At 39.7% G+C, this 21,915-nt stretch overlaps 1 protein-coding gene across 2 annotated transcripts in view; it reads right to left on the reverse strand.

Moving 5' to 3' along the window:
• The window catches only part of CARMIL1 (capping protein regulator and myosin 1 linker 1), a 223,183-nt gene that overhangs the window by 91,646 nt on the left and 109,622 nt on the right, over positions 1–21,915 (reverse strand). For both annotated transcript variants that reach the window (XM_068147531.1, XM_068147530.1), the window contains exons 6-12: positions 20,068–20,165; positions 19,657–19,727; positions 19,413–19,486; positions 14,350–14,425; positions 11,610–11,698; positions 6,845–6,939; positions 2,081–2,167 (exon numbers count right to left, since the gene is read on the reverse strand). In XM_068147531.1, the coding sequence (XP_068003632.1) occupies positions 2,081–2,167; positions 6,845–6,939; positions 11,610–11,698; positions 14,350–14,425; positions 19,413–19,486; positions 19,657–19,727; positions 20,068–20,165 (590 nt within the window). The remainder of the gene's footprint in view (positions 1–2,080; positions 2,168–6,844; positions 6,940–11,609; positions 11,699–14,349; positions 14,426–19,412; positions 19,487–19,656; positions 19,728–20,067; positions 20,166–21,915) is intronic.

Consider the following 21,915-nt stretch of genomic DNA (forward strand, 5'->3'; position numbering starts at 1 on the left):
ATTGTCTGCAAAGCTGTCTTGAGTTTCTTCAGGTCCAGATGATTATAACAATTTCAGTTTTCAGATATCACATACACTTTAAGAAATACTGAGGAGCTGCCATTGGACAATATTAACAGTGATATGTTACTCTCTGGAGAACAGATAGTTATTGCAATGCAGTCTGGACTAGGACTCACATGTGGTCACTCTTAGACATGCTGGAAAATATGTTCAGTTTCTGTTTAGAGAGTGACTTTAAAAAGTGTGTTAAAAAGTTTCTGAATTATTTTCATGACCTAAGAGTTGGTTTTTACTGACAAGAATTTTGTGAATTAATTCCCTCTTTACAAAACCAGAAGTGTAGCTAGTGTTGTCTCAACTCAACAATCACAGAATCATAGTATCATAGTATCAGTCAGGGTTGGAAGGGACCACAAGGATCATCTAGTTCCAACCCCCCTACCATGGGCAGGGACACCCCACACTAGATCAGGCTGGCCAAAGCCTCATCCAGCCTGGTCTTAAACACCTCCAGGGACGGGGCCTCGACCACCTCCCTGGACAACCCATTCCAGGGTTGAGTTTGAAGGGACATTCTAGTCCAGTACCAATCACAGTGAGCAGGGATATCTTCCACTAGATTAGATTGCTCAGAGTCCCATCCAAGGTGACCTTAAATGTGTCCAGGGATGGGGCATATACCACCTCTCTGGGCAACCCATTCCAGTGTTTCATCCTCACTGTAATCCATTTCTTCCTTTTATATCTAGTCTAAATCTCCCCTCTTTTACTTTAAAGACCATCACCCTTTGTTCGGGTTAAACCATCACATATCTCAACAGGCCCTGCTAAAAATATTGACCCCCATCTTTCTTGCAGGTCCCTTTTAAGTACTGAAAGTCCATAATAAGGTCTCTCATGAGTACTTGCTGAAATCACTCAGATCACTTAAGGAAACGCACATACCAGAACTGCATTAATTTGTCAAATTGCCAAATATCTAACTTCAAGAGCACATGTAAGCTTAGTCCAGATTCTTAATCAATTAGTTTTCATGAAAAATGCAATTAGTAGTTGAAAAAAAAAATCAAACAAATCCAGAGTTTAATAAAGTCCTTTCAATGAAAATTATGACCAAATAAACTTAGGTTAGTGTCTATTACTATATACTTAAGCATAACAAGAGCTACAGACACTCATAAAAGCAAAAACAAGCAAAAAACCCCATCAAAACAAAAAGACAAAGCAACAAAAACAGCCCCCAAAAAATACCTAAAGACCTCCACCCTTCTGCCAGCCCATGTTGCTCCAGGACAATCCTTAAAGCTCAACAGAATACAGAATCCGCACTTCACAAAGCAATAATTAAAACAACGAAAGAGCATGGCTCCTGTCTGTTATCATCTAATGTCCTTCAAAGACTGTAAGTCACTCCTCATTTCCATGTCATCAACATCTGCAAAAAAAAGCTGCAATAATGTCAGTGCAAATTTTCTGTTTTAACACTCATGCTCTCCAGAGGAGACCCTGGGTCTCTTTCTAAGAGGTCACTGCATCTCTTTGTAAAACAGCAATGCAAAAAGCCCTGAAAGCTTTTCACTTGTTTCAGTCCTGCTACTGCTTTTAAAATATACATACATTTCAATTAGGATATCATACTGGAAATCTGTAAACTATAGAAGAAATAATTCCCTACTTTGATCAAATCACTTAAGAGCCACTCTCACAACACTTAGTTTCATAAAATAATTATGTGCAACCCGTTCAGAAAATCTCCCATTTTTGCTTCAGACATCCTTCTGAAGCTCACATGGAATGTATGATTTATGCCAATCCTAAATTCAGTCTTTCTTTACAGTACAGGTTCAAGCTCAAAGCTTACAGAAGACAGTTCAGAGTTTTTCAGAGTGCTGAAGGGGACGGAACTCAGCCCATGGCTCAGCAATGCAGGACTTCATAAAAGTAGCTGTGCTGTTGAGAATACACATGTAAGTCATTGACAAAGTTAATTATATCATGGTCTGGTTACAAAAGGTATTATTAAGATGGAAATCTGAAACTTGTAGAACAGGAAAAGCAGCAAACTTATAAAGCATACCTTTAGGTGACAAGGAGGTTTTAGATAAATTTAAATGTTTCAGTCCCTTTGGAAGTTTGGCGAACTGGATGCTCAAAGATGACACACCTGTTGGGGGAGCACAGAGAAAAATGGATGTTTTCAGATTAATGGTGATCTCAGGTTTTTCCAGCAACCACACCACGGGCAAACTGCACTGCTGGATCTACACAAGGACCTGCACTCATCGTGGATGTGGGCCCAAAATTTCCCTGTCTTTTTATGACCATAGAATTGTTGAAATGACTGATATAGCCAAGATACATGATTTGCTATCCATTGAACAGATAAGTTTATGGTCAGTGAGTCACCTTAATTAGTTTAAAAACTTTAAAATACACACATGCTTCTGAGGAGGAGTTAAAAGGAAGATATTACATATACTGAACAGCCAGCACTTGGGAAATCTGGAAGCTTTATGGTTCAGCAAAAAAACAAAAGCAAACCCAAACAGCTCCCCCCCTCACCCTCCCAAACCAAAAGCAACCCACCAACAAACCAACATAAACAAACCACAAAACAAAATTCAGCAAACCAGGGTTTTTTGTTTGGTTGGGTTTTGTACAGAAGGGTTTTCAAGCCAAGTGTGTCACACAGGTTGGGTAATGCTGCTCTCTTTTTCTGAGGTAAACTTCCACCAAGTCATAATGCCCACCTAATTCCCTTACAGTAGCCTGCATGGTCACCAGCCTGACATCGGCTTGGAAATGCTACAATCACTTACAATCTCAAACAGTAAAAACCTGTTAAGATGGCAACAAAGACTGGACTATCTCAGCACAAATACAACCAAAGAAAAAACAAAAAAGCACTTCTCATTAAAGTCCTTTCTCTGTGCATCCCAAGTTCCACACTCCATAAATTTAATCCTCCCCATTAAAGCAAAAGATTGCAATTTGATTAAGAGGACACATCCTAAATAACAATGGAACCAACCCATGAACAATTTATTACAGGAATAAATCAACACAGAAACTCCAGGCTTAACCTGAGGTGTGAAACATAGTTCTCTACTGCAACTGACTCAGAGAGAAAAGGACAAAGAGGAAGAGGGTAAAGCCTTTTACTGGATTCAAAACACAGTAAATGAAAAGTTGATATTTAGGACATAACCAGGTGGATAGGTGATAGTAGAGCAGTGGATGTGGTTTATCTTGATTTCATTAAAGCATTTGACACCATCACCCACAGCATCCTTGCAGCAAAACTGAGGAAGTGTGGTCTGGATAATCTGGTAGTGAGGCGGATTGTGAACTGGTTGAAGGAAAGAAGTCAGAGTTGTGGGATGGAATCTAGTGGAGACCTATATCTAATGGAGTCCCTCAGGGGTCAGTACTGGGATCAGTGCTATTCAATATATTTGTTGATGACCTGGAAGAGGGTACAGAGAGCATTGTCAGTGAGTTTGCTAATGACACAAAGCTGGGTGGAGTGGCTGACACACCAGAGGGTTGTGCTGCCATTCAACAAGACTTAGACAGGCTCTAATGGCAGAAATAGAGTTAACTGCATCTAGGCACACAGTTCTGAATTTGAGTACTTCTAGGCTTCTGTATGTTTGTTTTGCATTATTTTTTAACAAACTATGAGATTAAATTGTGATCCTAGTAGAGCCAGAAGCATAACTCCCATCACTTTGGCTAGATTTTAAAGCTAAGATTGATAATAAACTTTCCAGGTATTAGTCTCACAAATATTGACAGTACTATAAAGCCAAATCAATCACAAATTAAGACACTGGGCTCAGTGTAAATCACTTCACACAAACAGTGCTTTGCATCTGAACTGAAGCCAAATCCTATGCCATAGCCAAACTAAACACACTTCCCATGTTATTGGAACAAAGATAGTTGCATTAATGTATCACAGAATGCTTCTAGAAGCCTGACAAGGATAGCACACGTATCACAGAATCACCAAGGTTGGAAGAGACCATGTAATAATGTCTTTGCCTACTGGTACTCAGTAATATATAAAAGCTTAGGGTGGCTTTTCGTTCAAAGAAGGCACAACAATATGTTCTTCCCCATAATCACGCAACAGCAAAATAATCTGGTTAAATTTCCAGTTCCTGCAGGTGATTTTTCAAGAGAGTTCTCCCAAAATTTGTGTTTACATGAATCTTCATGTGCCAGCTTTTACTTGTGAAATGCTTATCCCTTCAGTTTAATAAAGTCAAATTTACCTTGCACTCAAGTGAATATCAGATCACAGGACACATAATTCTTTCTCAAACTGAAAAGCTGGAATATTTGCTCCTTGCAATTATAGTTAATTTCCCTTTAACTTATCTATTTCTCTGATGAAAAGGTCAAATCTTAATTGCACATGTGATAGAAGAGACTGAGATAATGGGGGGGGGGAACAAACACCAACTACTAATTCCTCCAACTTGCAGTTTCTGCATTTCATTTTTCTTTTATGTAGTTACTCCAGAATGGCTTGAATCTATAGCCAAAGTACCCCTAAACAAACTCCCCAAAACAAAATAAAACAAAAAATTCCCCCAAACACCATCACTTTTTAATGCAACACTTTCTATACACACTTCTTCAAAAGCAGAACCAATGTTCACCCTCAGCAAGTTTGCAGATGACTTCAATCTGAGTGGTTCTGTCAGTATGCTAGAGGGACAAGATGTCATCCAGGCAGACCTGGACAAGCTGGAGAGCTGGGCCCAGGTGAACCCCATGACCAAGTTCAGGGTCTTGCACCTGGGCTGGAACAATCCTTATTATCAGTACAGGCTGAAGGATGAAGTGATAGAAAGCAGCCCTACAGAAAAGAACTTGGGAGTTCTGGTGGATGAGAAGTTGGACATGCGTCAACAGTGGTCACTTGCAGCCCAGAAGGCAAAACACATCCTGGGCTGTATGAAAAGAAGTGTGACCAGCAGAATGAGAGAGGTGATTCTGCCACTTTACCCTGTGCTGGTAAGACCTCACCTGGAGTACTGCGTCCAGGTGTCCTCATTACAAGAAGAACATAGACATGATGGAGCGAGTCCAGATGAGGGCCATAAAAATTATCAGAGGGCTTGAACACCCCTCCTATGAGGACAGGATGATGGTTGTTCAGCCTGGAGAAGAGTCTAGGGGCACCTAATAGTAGCCTTCCAGTACCTGAAGGGGGCCTGCAAGAAGACTGGAAAGGGGCTGTTTACAAGGGCCTGTAGTGATAGGATGAGGAGGAGTGGTATGAAATTATAAAAGACTAGATACAGGTTGGATGTTAGGAGGAAGTTCTTTACCATGAGGGTAGTGGAACACTAGCACAGGTAGTCCAGGGAGGTAGTTGAGGCCCATCTTTGAAGATATTCAAGGTCAGGATCAACAAGGCTCTGGGCAACCTGATCTAATGGAGGATGTCCCTGCTTACTTTAGGGGGGTTAGATTAGATGACCTTTGGAGGTCTGATCCAACCCAAACCATTCTATGATTCTATGTTTACAACATAAAGTTTTGTACAATGCAGTTAGGCCTACAGTAATGTTCTTTAGCAAAACACTGGCTTTCATCTGATACAGATTCCTAAGGAGGGCAAGTGGTAATCAGCAAGCAAGAAGTAATTAGAAGAGTTAGAGCAGTTCATGTGAACAACTTTAAATAAAAACCTCTACTCTGAATAGATTAAAAACTAAAATACTTTCATTCTTATTTCCATTCATAAAAAGAGATACAAAAGAGGAAAGGGAAAAAAAAACCCTCCTGCCCTTTTGTTCCTTACTGAACTAGCAAGAAAGGAGAGACACCTATAAAACTGTGTTAAAAACATTGTGAGTCAGTCTGTTTGTCATCCAAATGAACAAGATTTTTCCATTTTGATTCATGACAGCCAAGAGACTGGAAAATTCCCCCCAATGAACCAAATAAACCAAGGAAAGGTTCACTGTATAAAATTCTTGTTTTCATTCTGGCCTAACAGGAGCACAAGATAGTCTGATCCCAGAACACCGTGTGCCTGGAATGCATTAAGTGAAGCAAATGGGAATCTCACATGGCCAGTGCTGAAGGGTCAAGTCCAGAATGAAAGAATGTAACCTTATTTTAAAAATAAATGCTATGGGGTGAAAAGACAGTAGACAAAGGCGTGGAATGACTTGATATGTACTGAAATCAGGCCTAGCAGTGCCTTAGTCTGAGAGAAGCTGTGTTGTTCATTTTCTATCTCGTGGAGTCAACAGCACTTTGCTCCACAAGGATGCCAGTAATGCCAGTATGAGTAAGCATTGCCAAGTATTGGCAACACAATGGACCAGCAAAAAGCTAAAAAAAAGAAAGAAAGAAAGAATAGTTTCAATAATTAAAATAAATATGTAATTATGGCTGAAACAAAACTACAAAACCATCAGGAAAATATAATTGAAGCAACAAAGTTGCCTCGTGTTTCATCTTGCAGCTGATTACATTGCCTTTAAAAATGCATGTCATTTTATTTTCTCTCTAGATCTAAACAGTCTTCTTGTTCCATCTTCCATGAAAAGAAACCTCCATGAAAATGTAATGACACCTAATTAAATCCCTGGTTAAGACACTTAAATATTTCTTAGCAAGCCAACAGATATGAATAGATCAAAAAACCCCCCAAAGAACAGCAATTCCCAGTCATTCTGAACACCAGATATTTGTAAATAACAGATACAATAGCATTACACACAATAGGCTATTATTCAGGCAAAGCCAAAGGGAGCAGCAGTAATCCCCCTACTACATTTGTAGAAAGAGAAGTGCACAAATGTTACAGTACCTCTATCTTCAAGTGGATTGCTAGCAAGGTTGATCGTATGGAGTCCTGAGTTGGGATTATGGGCTAGGGCACTGGCTAGTTTCTGTGCAAAATCTCTGCAAAAAAAGAGAGGAAGAAAGAATCCTGTTATCTCCTCTATTTACAGCACATTCAGAGGCTTAAAAGCATCAAGTGATTACTAGCCAGAAGTGGCCTATCCTGCTGCAGAGCAGTAACTGATTCTTCACAGTTCTAAACAATGTTTTTCTAGCTAAATCGTTATCTTACAAAGTGAGTTGTTTTATTATGTGTTTATTCTGTGACCCAAGAGACTGAAGGGCACACAATCAAAGCTCAAACTGCTTCTGATAAAGATCTGACAGTATCAAATAGGAATTACACAGAATAACTGAAAACTCAAGGAGATCTTCCATCATCTCTACACCACACGAATGAGATATATACATCAACTTGTGTATCACTACCTCCTTCACTCAGAAGCAAACCCTCTCACTTGCAGCAGCTGTCTACCAACAGTCACTCAAACAGATGGGCTTTGCAGCATACCCAGTAGGTCAACAAAACAGGAGCATTTCTGACCCCATAAAACAGCAGGAATAGCTCTCTCAAAGAACACAAACAAAATAGTCTTTGCTTGCTTCTTTTTACAGTGAGAAGCATCAAAGTAGGTAACTGATTGACCAGAACCCTAGCAACATGTCCCAAGAGAGACAATGGTATATCAGCTCTATAATGCTTACAACCACCAGGTCAGGTAGCACAGACAGCTTTGAAGTAACTTCAACCAACTATGGTAAGTAGCTGTAGTAGCATCACCTACCTCTGTTACGAATCCACTTGAGAGTCAAGGGAACACTGCCTCATTTGAGAGTGTTTTGCTGTATCTAGGCTACTGTCACCCACAGCACTAAAGTTCAAAGCTAGCTTGGGTTTTCCTACATGACCACACTGTCAGGCTCTGGAGACACGTTCCTTGCATTAAGTCAGAAGACTGTTGGCTGTTATCAGCTCCCAAAGCAAACCCTCAAACCTTCCCTTCTACCTACTAGGAATCTTCCATGTATTAAGTGACTAATCCTACTGTGTGCATTTGTTAAAGTGAGACTGTAATTTCAATGTTCTTACTTCACCTAACTTAGACATGGAGGTGGGAATAAAAAATATGCCTCAATCTCCCTTCACTCTTAGCCTCGAAGTACATTATCTTACTTCCTGTAAGCCAGTGGTGGAGAACTACCAGCTATGTTGCTAGAAGAGTGATAATTATCACTGCCCTCTTTCCTTGAGGCAGATCCTGCTTACCATAAAACTAGTAGATTAGTCTGTGCTGAGAACTGCAGAGCAAGTAGCATCCTCTTCCACTATTTGGAACAGAGTGGGGATTAGACAGCAGTAACCTCAATAGCTTTTGGTTCTCTGATTTTGCAAGATGTACTCGAGTACAGAGATATTCAAGGAAAGTTTAGTTTCCCCTTTGAAATCCCATGTTCTTAAACAGACTCCTGGGGCTAGAACAGGCTCCAGCACTGCAAATGCATGATGATGCCTCTAGGAAAAGCGTATTCTTTTCTTAAAACACAGGCAGCCTGTGAATGCAAGCACTCAACAGAAAGAAATTCTGGGCTTGAATCTCTGCCACCTGATAGGCCTCAGGGTATCCTGCTTTGCTACCAGCTGCTGCTGCTGGAGACTACATAGCTCCAGCAGGTCCTTGGTTAAATTTGCCAACACTGTGGATACTCTCTAGTATTTCAAATGGCACTGGATGCCTGTATTTAGGCATCTGAATCAAGCTTCTTCTGTCCAGCCAAGAAAAATGAGGTTTTGAGTTAAAAACCAAACAAACCCCCCTTTCTTCATGGTGAGTTTCCTCCTGTTCCTTTATCCCAAACAGATTCTTATCATGACAGTATACTGCCTACACCTCCAGGCTTGTTTGCAAACTCAGATCCAACTTTTGCCACCAATACAGGCAGGATTACCAGCTGGGGTATGTGTGAACTATGTGGCAAAAGCACAGCAAATCAGCTGCCACCAGAAAGCACTGAATTACCTACACAGGGCACATGGGACTCCAAGGCTCATTTCAGGAAAAAAAAAATTCAACTTCCCCACTCCCTGGGCAGCCTCTGCCATAAACAGAGGTACCTGGGCCCTGCTCACTGAGCAACATCCCTCACTCTCCTTTGTCCACTCTAAGTCCTAAAATTTATTGGGCTTTTTTTGGCTGCATCCTTCATGAACAGAGCATGCAATGTAAGCCTGACACTTGCTATAAAGCATCAAACTTGGCCTGTGTGAATTGCAGAGCTGTGCTTGCCTGAACTTAAGACATTCAAACTTGGAGGTAAAGCCTAAAAAAGACTCAGTTTAACCATATGTATGGCAAAGTAAGGATGTTTCACCCAGATTAAGAATACAACACATCTGGAAATCTCAAACAAAACATTTCCTCAGGATCTTTCTAGATAGCATCCCGGTAACAGGTGAAAAAGAGTATGTGTATGGAAGAATTAACATTGTTGGGTCTAAGGACAGTCAGAGCCCATCCAGCAGGGAAAGACAAGATGCAACATCACTGTCCAAGTCCCTTTGGGTACCAGCAGCTGGCACCTCTGATGTTCCCCTTCTGTCATAGCTGGCCACTTCTTTTAGAACAGATGCAGAAGATGGTGAGAAAGGCAGTAGGGACATTCTGCCTGCCAGCTTTCATAGAGTACAGAAGTGCAACAAAGACAAGTTTTCACCAGCTCTTAAAAACAGGCCTTTGCAGGCTGAAGAATTTGGTTTGCAGTTTCATGGAAATTAATATTCTGGTTATAACATACAGTCCCAGTCCTCTAAAACACCTCAGGGATGTAACTCTCTTCCTCAATGATACTTCTTTCCCTGAAATCTGGATAACATCTACCTCAGTTAACACACTTATCAAAACACTGGTGTTTGCTATATGCACTGAAGCCATCCAACATAATCTAGAATTTACCATTTAAATCTGTCAAAGACATTGCAATGGGAATAAAAATTTCAAGAGCATCTAAACTGGCACAAATCTTATCAGATTGAGGGTTTCACTTGACATCCTCTTTTCGCCAACAGCAAGTCCACACTTTCCCAGTTCTGAGTCCTTATGACTTTTACTATACAGTAGCTTGCTATTACATCAGCTGGGAGGATGACAAGTGTTTACGGGGCTGTGGCCCAAACTAAATCTCACAGAACTGAGTGGCTGAAGGTAGAAAGGAACAAAATCATCTTAAATTGACTCTGCTGCAGGAAGAAATATGCTATTGAATCTACTCAGGTTATTTCTCAAAGCATTGCTCTTGGTAGCTTCCTTAACCCTGGTTTGACATCTGTCACAGCCCATTAAATATGACTGGTCTGTACACTGTGTAAAGGAAGACACCCAGTAACAACAGGATTTCCTCCTAGCAAGCAGATATGATAAACAGCAAAACTGACAAATGCGTCCTTGACAAAGGCAGACAGACAATGCTGATGGGAGCAGATACACACCAAGGCAAAATGCCAAACGCTGTGCATGTAGATGGAGACGTGAAAACCAAAGACACACGTTGATTATCTGTCAGGTCTTGTTAACACTCAAACCAGTTAACCCAACTGTGATGAGTTAGGGTAGGTGATGTGCAAAGGTAGTCAATGTGTCTTTCAATATTAATGAATATCACTGGATTTCACGGCATATACAATAAGGGAAATGAAACTCAAATGAGGTGCTTCTGCTTGAATGATGGCTATTAAAGGCAATGCACTAGTGAGCAGAAACTTTGTGTGTAATTCCAAACGTCACACCAAGCTTCCTGTGTCATTGAGGTGACTTTTCTTTTAAAGGTATTTCAATGCAAAACCCTTTTTAAAAAAGAGAAAAAGACTCAAGCAGTGAATGAGGAGACAATGTAAAGCACACAAAATACTTTCCCTGTGCTTTCCCCTCTGTATTTGTAATTCATCGTAGTGTTCTGCTTCTCCCACCTTTCCACTGCCATTTTTATTACCATAACAATTCATTAGCACTTGAGTTTGTCTTGTCTGCGTGGTCTTGGATACTACTCTGTCACTAAAACAAGATACAAATACTTCCAACTGAGCTAGTTTGCAATTTGAACTCTACTTTAATTTTCTATGAAGGGAGAAAAAGCACATAACCTATCACTGCATTTAAAACGTGCAAGGATTAAATCTTATGGTTTACCTCTTTGTATCTCTCTTTTAAGGCTATGGCAAGGCATTAAAATTAATTATCTGCTTTCTTGCTTATTTAAAAACAAGTTGCTAATCTAGAAGTCCTGCTACCTTTGAACAGACTACAGTCCACAGTTAAGATAAAAACAGCTCTCTGGGGAACAAAACAATAATTCAAGATGCAATAATAGGCTTTTATAACAAAACCTCAAACACTGTTTTTTAAATGATAAAAAAGTGTTCACACTTCTATTGGCAGTCATATTTGGAGAGGAACAATATGAGTTGATTTAAGGTTTATACTCCAATCCATTTTGCTCATCTTAAATCCAACTCTCCAGGCAGAATCTTAATAACCATCAATTTAAAGGAATTTCTAGGACATAAGCAGCCTCTGGAAAGCCATATAAAAAGCTTGTGACTACACGCTCCTCAGAACAAGGTAGATGCAAGGTAGCACAAGCTTGTTCTAATGCTTATTCTGGCTAACACACACCACACATCCCTTTTACTAGGAGTAAGCAGTAGCTAACGTGACTAATTCAAAGGAATTACTTACGTTCTAAGCCCGGCATTCTCTAATACCAGTTCTTCCAATCGATTGGACCTACTCACCACCCGCAGTATCTGTTCACAGACATCAGTGGACTGCCACAGAAAAGACAGAACAGTGTTAAAGAACATAAATATGAAACAGACAATTATTGAATTATAAGATGTGCATCATAATAGGATCCAGGCCACAACCATCTTCTTGTCATACATCAATAATAAGCAAAAATACATCCAAGAGAGACTCAAGTGCCAGCAGAGGACTTCTAGAAAAGACTCAGGGAAGCAAGAGGCAAACTGAAAGCAATTCACCTATGAAACAGGCCACCTAATCATAAGGGGGTAGATCTTTAATCTTAGTAAAAACTCCAAACCCTATGATTCAGAAAAAAACTGCTCACTTAATTTTTGAAGAAATCTTGTTCATCTGCAACTAGTGCAAAGGAAAATAAAGCCTTGCCAGGAATAACAGCTAAACATAAAGAAAGATGCTACTAGGCAGCCAAAAAAAACCCCAAAAATCAGAAATGTTGGAGAAAGCACTCTAACTACAGGTCCTCCACAGGCTGCTAAGGACTAGTGCTTAAGGGTCAGTGTTTTTCTGCATGAATTCTGCCAAACTAAATAGAAATAGATCCCATCTCATGATCTCACTGTTGTTGGATTCTAGAATTTGCATGGACATTTGCAAGTATCATGAACGACACTCAATAACAAAAGAGTTTGTTTGCTGCACTCACACAAATAGAGAGATAAAACCAAATGCTACACAGTGAACTCTCTATCTCATCATCTTTTATTACAATCTTTTATTGAGCTTCTAGATTTGGCCTTTTTTCTTTTTTTTCTCCCAACAACAGACCTAGTGAATGTTCATGTGATGTCCAAAGCTGAATTTCAGCCATGACCATGACGTGTTGAAACTATTCTGTTATCTGCCTTTAAAAATAGCAACGTGACATTCACACCTGGGACATCTGCCTTTCCAATGGTGGTCTGACATTTTCTAGTTTGTTTGCTGGGTTTTTTTTCATCTTGCTGGTTTAGTTGGTTGTTTTTGTTTTGTTTTGGTTTTAATCTCAATGAATCTCTCATAAAAAGAAAAAAACATCTGCTCTACCAAGCACAAAAATCCTATTACTCTGTTGTATAGTAAAGGTGGCACTTTTTTTCTGAAGACTGTCAACTCAGCCATCTTCCCAATTCTATCTTTGCCTTCCACATTTTGATAATTGAGAGTATTATCACAACGCTTCTACAGCACTATGATTGCAAGTGGAAAGTTTCACGGACATACTATAAAAACACTATGGATGCTGCCTATCAAACACAATGTCAGAGCAGGACTCGTGAAGCACAAAGAATTCAGTGGCCTCCAGATATGTCTGACCTCATACTGACCCTCAGCAGTGTTCCTATGGCATGGATTTACTGTCCAACAACTTGCATTCTCCTGGTGGATCTGACTAAAAGTGGAATGGGTGAAAGATAAAATGTTGAGGTTTTTTTTGTAAAGGAATTGATGAATTTTCAGGATTGACAAAGTTTATTTGTTTTCCAGGGGGGAAAAAAGAAAAGTTGCTAAGAATACAAAAAAAAAATGCCTTTCACATACAAATGGATAGATAATGTGGCCAGTTCTCCTAAGCAAACTACACCAGCCAGTCTTCTAAATAAGCAAACTATCTCATTTCATTCAAGCAGAAACTAATTGCATTGTACCTTTAACAATGCTTCTTTTAGCAGCAAGCTTCAACAGCATTGAAAATGCTCCCAGTTTCATTCCACGCATAATTTCAAGTAAGATATCCCAGCAAGAAAGAAGAGGGGTTTTGCCTACTTTTCTCTCAAAAAGCACAGAAGCCAGTTTCTATGGAATTTTCATGGAAAATGAAAGCTTAGAAATGCAGAGAGAGCACTTTCAGATAAATAGAACTGCAGCAATTTAAAAATGATGAGACTCAGCCTTCGTTTTTAGGGACAAAAGTTACCTGAAGCAAGCGTGAAAGTAATTTCTCAAATCACTAACTCTACCTGTGACTATAAACTTTCAAATTTAGAAGAAATAGTGCATTTTTACATATACAAAAATGTCACCTAATTACTGATTTTCTTGGCCCTGTCTTCAGTCCTCCTACTTGTTTAGATTTGCTCCCATGTAGCTTTTCAGAAAGAAAAACAATAAGGAAGAATATCAATGCCATACATCACTACATGCTTTCTACTATACAAGGTTAGTTTCAGATAACGAGGAGGGGGGAAAAAAAATCAAGTTGCAATGAAAATGACAAGGAAAAAACACTTTTATGTGTGAGAAAAAAATCCCCAACAAATTCCTGATACTTTTTTTTCCACTTTCAAAGAGCAACTGAGCTTTCTGGCTGCTTTAAAGTTATTTTCCAATTTAGTCATTCAATATAGTTTAGGGGACCTAGCAACATCTAAAGAGGCAGTTTCACAGGGTCTTGTTAATATCCAGTGAAGTGTTTAAACTTTATTAACTTAAATTTTTGACAAGACCTGCTCTTGTCAGTGTTTCTGTGTCATGAATTAACTATCCAACAATATAAATTTTCCTGAGACAATTAAGGGGGGGTTGGGGGGTTGGAGGGTAGGGGGTGTGGAATTCAACAGCTTGCCCAGATAGACTTGCCTAAAAAAGTTCACCTTGGAAAAATGTGATAGGATCCTCTAAAATAAAGCACAGCCTGGTAGGAGCAAATACACTGTTTCAATTCATTACTTACTAACTTCAGATCCTTGGAGGACAGCTTAGTAAACCATTGATTGTATTCCAGAGCCGCAACTATAGGTATTAAGTCTCTAGAAAAAGAAAAACACTTTTTAACTGTTGGCTTTGGTCATTGGAAACAATTTCTTAAGTGTTCTTCCACATCTAATTCCCCCTGGTTTTGCAATGCTAATTGCCTGCTATCCCCACTACAGAAAGTTCTGCATTCTAAACAGTGATCACCAGCAGCTGTGTGTCTCTCATATTTTAATACAAAATTCTAACTGGCCAATCAACATCCGTTCTAGCATGAATTTTTAAACCAGGAATTTGTCTGGGCTGCCATTCCAACTTTAAGCAGTACTTTTTCTTCAGCCTGTGATATATTTAAGCTTCTTAATCACCTCTAATTATAATTTAGCACGACGCTAAAAAGCTTTTTGGCAGTCTGATGATTTAATATAATTCCATGACTGAATGCTTCTAGAGAACACCTCCTTGTCTCATCTCTATAGTTAAATTCCCCTGGGAAGCAGGAGATCTGCAAAAGAGTAACGTGATTTTCAGCACAAACCCTCCTTAATTGTAAAAAGGATTTCACAAATGAAATTCTAAATTATTCCCATTTTCTTCATGCCAAGCCTCTTAATGTGATCTGCTCTCCCTCTGTTAAATTTCTCCAATAACAGATGTTGATAAATGTCATGCCTGTACAGTAGCCCCCAGCAGAATCATTCATCAAGCACTCGCACACCATTTAGCAGCACGGCACTTGGATCATTTTGATGTAATATATTAAATACTTATATACACTGGGACTTAACAGCTACTTAGGAAACCCTTGGCTTTATAATGAAACAAAGACCTGCAACATACATGAAATGTTAAAGTATTGGCTTTTACAAGCCAGTCCCACCCTCCCCAGGACATAAATGGTTAGGCACAGATCTGCACTAAACACGCAGCATCCTTCTCCTATCTTCTTTTCCTTTTTCCTTTTCTCCATTTTCCCCTCTACAAATATTCAAACACTTCAAGGTGGTCGTTAAACACACAGGAAAGCCAAGAGACAAGGCAACATCACAAGGACAAGCCTTCAGCAGGCTACATTGGGAACTGCAGTTGCTAGGTTTGGAAGTACAAGCCCATCTCTAAGGTAACAGTAAGAAGGTGCAGGATTTTGCAGCAAAAGACTGAAGCCCACCAACTGCGAAGCTCATGCAAATAGACAGTTTTCACACTCCTGCAGAGCAACTAGTGTGTGTTGCCCTTCAAGGATTAAGCTTGTTTTCCATCCTGTTCACAGCACACATCAAGTCTCATGGTGAATTAATTTCCACTGGCACAGTAGAGCCTTATTAGCTTCCTGAAGTATATAGACTTATTTACATCTACCACATTGGTTTTGTTCCTACACATGCATTGCTTTATCTCCACATAAAGCAGCCACTGACTAGTGAAAGGTTGGGGCTGGGGGGGATGTGTAAAAATCAGCCCAGAAGTATTTTCCCCTTAGGTTGGGCAGGTAGGAACCTTGCTATGGAGTAAGGAATGTCCACATAGTGCTTGTTTTTCCTTTGCCTTCCCCTGCAATGATAGGTACGAAGGTAATGTATCAGTAGCTTTGATGTCCTTATTGCCAGCGCTTTCACCTTGGAAGCTGAATGAACATAGAAGTTAATCATGAGGTGTAACTTTGGTTTATCTACTCAGTGGTAACCAACCAGCCACAGCTGATGGTGAATGCTGCAGGACAAACACTGGACAGGCTGATGGTAACACCACCACACTGGTGGAGCAGCAGAGCTGTTCACACTGTGGATCAACACCTCTAAAAGAGGCAGAAGGCACCCTCAGCACATGTGTTTCAGCTGTCAACATTAGCACCAGTTCTTCCAAACGAACAGGAGGATAACAACCAGGAATCACTGTCTGCAAGCATTTACACTACCAGGGAGCTGGTAAGCCAACTTGGAGGGCTGGCAAGAGCTCAGTACCTTCTAGGCAGGGGTGGCTGCAGGCAGAACCTGCCTGAGGCCACTCCTTTCTTCTCTCTCCTCCCCTGGCCTCAGTAGGAAACAGCTGAAGGGCAGGAGGTGCCCAGAGTTAGTGGGAAAACCATCCCACTTTCAAGGAGTTGAAAAAACGTCACTGCAGTATGACAGGAATGCTTTGAAACAAACTGACCCAAGCTGATTTGCAAATTCTTATCTTTAAATAGTTTAGTCTTCAGCTGTACTCAAGGCCTGTTTGTTCAAACCCTAGACAGGGTTTGCACAGATACTGGCACACTTCGGTAACACCAACTGCTAGCACACACACACACACACACCCCCCCACACCCTTCTTCCCCATGTGCCTGAAGACAGTGGCACCTCTGCTCATTTTGCTGCAGCCTTATTGCCTAGAAACTTCACTTTATAGCATTCTACCGTCTGATTTTTAAAAAGAAACCAATATAGTCCAGCTTTGTTTAGATTTTTGAAGGTGCTTCTGACAAATGAGGGTCCTTTAGAATTTACATCTACTCCTTCTCTTGTTTTGAGCTTGCCTCATTGCACTTATTGCTGAGGTTTCCTTTCCAAAGTTATATAGAGCTTTATTAACTTTATTATATTCTCAATGTGGTATTACCAATGATCTGAATTCTTTTGCCATATGCTATGAAAAGAACACTAACAACCATTTCCAAAAGCAGGACCTTCTCATAACTCTCCCTCATTGAGTTGCTCATATTTATTAGTTTGTTTACTGAACTGCCATTTAGGATAAAGCAAGATTTACAAAACGTAAATCTCTGCCATCTTAAAAGATTCTGTTCTGCTGGAATGCAAAAAATCTCTCCAAGCTTCAACATTCAAGATTCATTAATGCCTTCACATTTTCTCAGCATCTCTGTTCCCCAAAGTATTTAAGATAGCAAGAAATCTGAACAGTGCAAAGAAAAAAAAATCTAACCAGTCATGCTTTTCTATGTTCAAATATGCTAAAATCTACACAGATGAAAATTATGCTACTAAGTTAACCCTGTTCACTTCCAGTCTTTTTTTGTTGTTGCTGTGAAACAGTTCTATGGTTCACAGCACAACATCATTTCAGATAAAACCTCAGAAGCCATGTTCCCATGTGGCAAGCCATGCTATGCACTCTAAATGTCAGACACTCTGGGAACTTAAATTCATCTATAATTCATGCCATCTTATGCTGACCTCTAACAGACTTTAACTTGAAAAAAACACAGATTGTTTGGTTTTGCAGTGCACAATCCTTGTAGCTAAAGAACTGCCACAAACATTCTACCTCGCTTCAGAGCTACCACACAATGTCAAGCAGGTAACTTCAGCAACCCCAAATATTAGGTGGACAAGATACACAACAGCCTCTCAAAATCCAAAGTACAACAACTCTTACTGTGCATATATCACATAACACTCACATGCATTCTTGAACTGCCTGGGATCTCAGCTACTAGTTAGTCTTTTTAATTAATAGCATAAGGTTTTGGCTTCCTAAAAATAATTAAAATTAGTTGTCTTGAAATTCCAACCCAAAACCTTTTACTCAATCCAGTCCTCAACAAATAGGAACTCTCATAATAACACAGATTCCATGGCATGTAAGTAGCTCCAAGAATTGTTTTGGATTTTTGGACTTACACAATCACAAGACATTTAATAAAGACTTTTATTAACAAGACAAATTTATTTCCTTGGTGATGTCAATTTTGTAAGGTGTACTTCAAACAAAAACTTCTGTGAAGCAACAAATTCATTAGTCTGTTTTCCAAAAGCCAAGTACTCATTTGAAGTAGCTGAAACATTTCAAATACTTGACTCTTTCTTAGCATGCAGTATTTTTCCCTCCTATTAAATTGTTCCAACTTTTAATTTGTATTGAAGCCAGGTATCTGTAAGTCACTTTCTCAAGAATGCTCCATGGCCTTCTCAGCACTTACATCTTGCCCTATGTTTAAAGCATTCTTGAGTTACTGTCCCACAGTTGCTTGTGCTTAGTATTTCTTTCCTTACCTTCTCCCAGTCAGGCTTAATCAACCAGCCACCCTTCGACTACATCCGTAAGGCACCAGTTGCAGCCCTGCAGTTTTGTTTGAGTTACCCCTGAATTAGTCAACACAGGTACAACTTATCAGCTTTGTCATGGGATGCAGGGCAGACTGAAAACCCACCACAGAGGTTGAGTAAGTATTATAGTGGGGCTTTTTTTTTGTAAATTTACATACTAGATAGCTTAAAGGGGCAAAGAATGCTCGGGCAAAATACTCTTATTTACCTAACTCAAATTCTTAATTCTTCCACAGGGCTTTCCCAAAGAAACAAATGCTTTCTCTATCTTATTTACAGTTGCTTAATTTTGATATTTTCCCTGTATAATGACAGATTTTAGTCAAGACTCTCTCCCATTTCCTCCTACTTAAACATCTTCAGATTCAACTTCCTTAGAATCCAATTTTCTCAGTCAGCTAAATTCAGTAAACCAAATACAACACTTAGCTAAGTTTCAGCATCTCATAGTAAAAATTACCCTCAATTAGTTCCTTTCTGGAAGTACACATTTTTGATAGCACTATTGTAAGTGGAGAAGCTACTGGCTAGGATTCAGTTGAACAACTTAAACCTTCTACACACTTGCTGACAAAAATGATTTCCTTTACTGTGCACACCATGAGAAAAAGATTCTGCATAAGCAGAGAGTGCATAATTTCATTTTTTGCTTTGCCTACCAGATGTAGTTGCATGTTTTCTCTGCTGAATTTGAGCTCTCACATCCGCCATCACAGGAAAAGGATCTATCTGCTAACTTTCTGGAATGCTTCCAACAGCAAAATATATTTATCTTCCCAGGCTCCTCAATGAAATATGCCTCTCCATGGGGCTTTCAGGCAAAAACAGCAGGTTTGTGCCCAAAACTAGAAATGCTACAGATGGCTCTACCAGAGGTCTACTCATTCAAGTAACAGCTATAGGCCTATCCCACATTAGTAAGGGCAGGCAAACTCTGTTGTGAGGCTGAACAAGGAAAGTTTGCAAAATATTAGGATGATTACTGCACGTTGCTTACCTGTGGTCAAGGTGGCTGAAGTCTTGCAAATTCAGCTCTCTGGTATCTTGTGTTAGGTAAATCGTATCGACATCCTGTTAAAAATACAGGGAAAAACTCCACATCTTTACAGAGTTGTTGGTTTGGTTTTTGTTTTGGGTTTTTGTTTGTTTCCTTTCCCCTCCCAATTAGTATTATGATTTATCTGCTCTTTCACAATTTGTACAGTTAGCTGAAAAGGGCTCCACAAAAGACAAGTACTTACCCACTGTACTTCTTCTCTATAGGGAAATCCAAGCCAATCACAAACACAGGCATACATCTGTGAAAAGCCTCCTAAAAACAACCCAAGAGAGTATTTAACATAATAGTAAAATAAGCAAACAAACATCTAAAAAGATACTCTGATACTTAAAGATCCAAAACTCACTCTCCTTTTCTCTCAGAAGGCTGTCCATTGTGCTACTCACAGAAACTGAGACTATCCTATCTTTGCCTGGCAGGTTGTAAGGAAGCTTAAAATAGTGCCTTCACCCACCAATCAGAAGTCTGCTCCATACTAATTACACCTTAAAACTAATTACACCTTTACCAGCTTCTGCCAGAAATAGAAGTTAACTTCCTGACACCACAATTCCAGCCTTTTTATATTTTGAGTCTTTAAATTTGTTCTCACCACAAGGTCCCAGTTCCGCCACTGTCTGACTGTCCCACAGGGCCTGGAGATTAGCCAGTCTTTCTGAAGGCTCCACAGTTACTTTTTTCAGAATCCTCCTAGATGCAAAAGGAAGGGGGGGAGGGATAAATTAATAAAATATTCAGGACTTTGAAAGCATTTTTAAATTCATAAACCTTTATTCCAAGTGAGATTTTAAATGAGTTTACAGAAATAATTACCAGCTTTAATACAAATCCTCTGCCTAGAACTCACACACATCATGATGATGGCACCCAGCAGAAATAACATTTATTTGTCTCTCTGTGTAATGATAACCATTTTCTAGGACAGGATCATTTAAGCTAAGGAGACTTGTGAGTCTCAACTAACACAAGGATGTCCAAAATAGGGGAGACATGGTAGTTACTGGTTACATTGCAACCACTGCTGTTTATACAGTGCTGTTATGCAGCAAAAGCACCACAACTCCAAGAGCCACAAACTATGCTGAGCAGCTACTTGTGGCCTCTAGGCTGCACTCTAGGTACCCAACTCCAATATTTGTAATTTGGTAGTGTTCTTTCTCCCCTAGGCAAAAGTCCAATCCCTTCCAACCTTTTAAGAAACGAAACTGTTTTTCTGAATGGCAGGACTGCCTCATAAACGACAGAAGTCCATAATGGTGAAGGAAATAATATCAACGGGAGAAACCCCTTTACCCTTTTTTGCTTGCTCTGGTCTTATATGAGCTGCCTAACTCCTAACTATCTTCATTTTGGAAAGTAATGTAATCTGAGAAGGGAGGCAGCAATCTGATTTCTTTTCTGAGAACCAAGCTCTCTATATAGCTAGACTAAACTCTCCAGCAACATTTCAAGAAAGCCCAGGGAATGTCTCAAGGCCTTCACAGACACCCAGGCATGCACAGACTTGTAGCCATCTTCATTCTACTCATTTTGCCTACATTTTTCACTGAGAGAGTGACAGAACACTGGAACAGGCTGCCCAGAGAAGTTGTGGAGTCTGCTTCTCTGGACACATTCCTGTGTGACCTACTTCAGGTGATCCTGCTCTGGCAGGGGGGTTGGACTAGATGACCTTTCAAGGTCCCTTCCAATCCCAAACATTCTGTGAGTCTGTAATTTCTCACATCATTACTGAGGTTTTACGGCAAATCTTCTCATAAATATTCACTTGTATGTGTTCCTATTGAAGAAAGAGCTTTATCTCCATTAAGTTAATTAATAGCACTGCCACAAAGACAAACTGTAAGTAAATAAAACAAACGTTTACGGATTTGACTTACTTCTCCACCTAGCAGAAAAGTGAACAATGAAGATATGCACATAACATGTAAACACAACCCCACAATTCACACCTAAAATCTGCTACAAAAGCTCCCTTTTCAAAGATCAGTGTGCTCTGAAAAATTGCATAGTCCACTTTCTCTAATACTGTAGAAGACCAGAAGCTGAAGCAAATAGTAGTAGTAGTAATATGGTAGGGAGTGATGAAGATGAGGCAAGGGCAGAAGAAAAAATAAAATAAAATAAAATAAAATACAATAAAATAACAAAACAAAACAAAACAAAACAATGAAAAAGTCCTGAGAATTGCTGCAGGATGATAAAATTCAGAGTCAAAGATGCAAGGGAAAAACCCAACCAACCAAACATACATAAAAACCCAAACAAAACACTACAAAACCAAAGTCAAGGGGGAAAAAAAGGTAAAAAGCACAAAAAAGCAGGGTAAAAAAAGCTTGAGAAGGAGATGTATGATTCAAGGAGCCAGGGGTACCATAGAAAATGCATGACAAGACTGCCCAGGGCTCAGTTTTGAAGAATAAGGCTCCCAGTCATGTGC

This window comes from Melanerpes formicivorus, unplaced genomic scaffold (assembly GCF_026170545.1).
Source record: "Melanerpes formicivorus ecotype bairdi unplaced genomic scaffold, bMelFor1.0.p_v2 SCAF_15, whole genome shotgun sequence".
Classification (NCBI taxonomy): domain Eukaryota; kingdom Metazoa; phylum Chordata; class Aves; order Piciformes; family Picidae; genus Melanerpes; species Melanerpes formicivorus.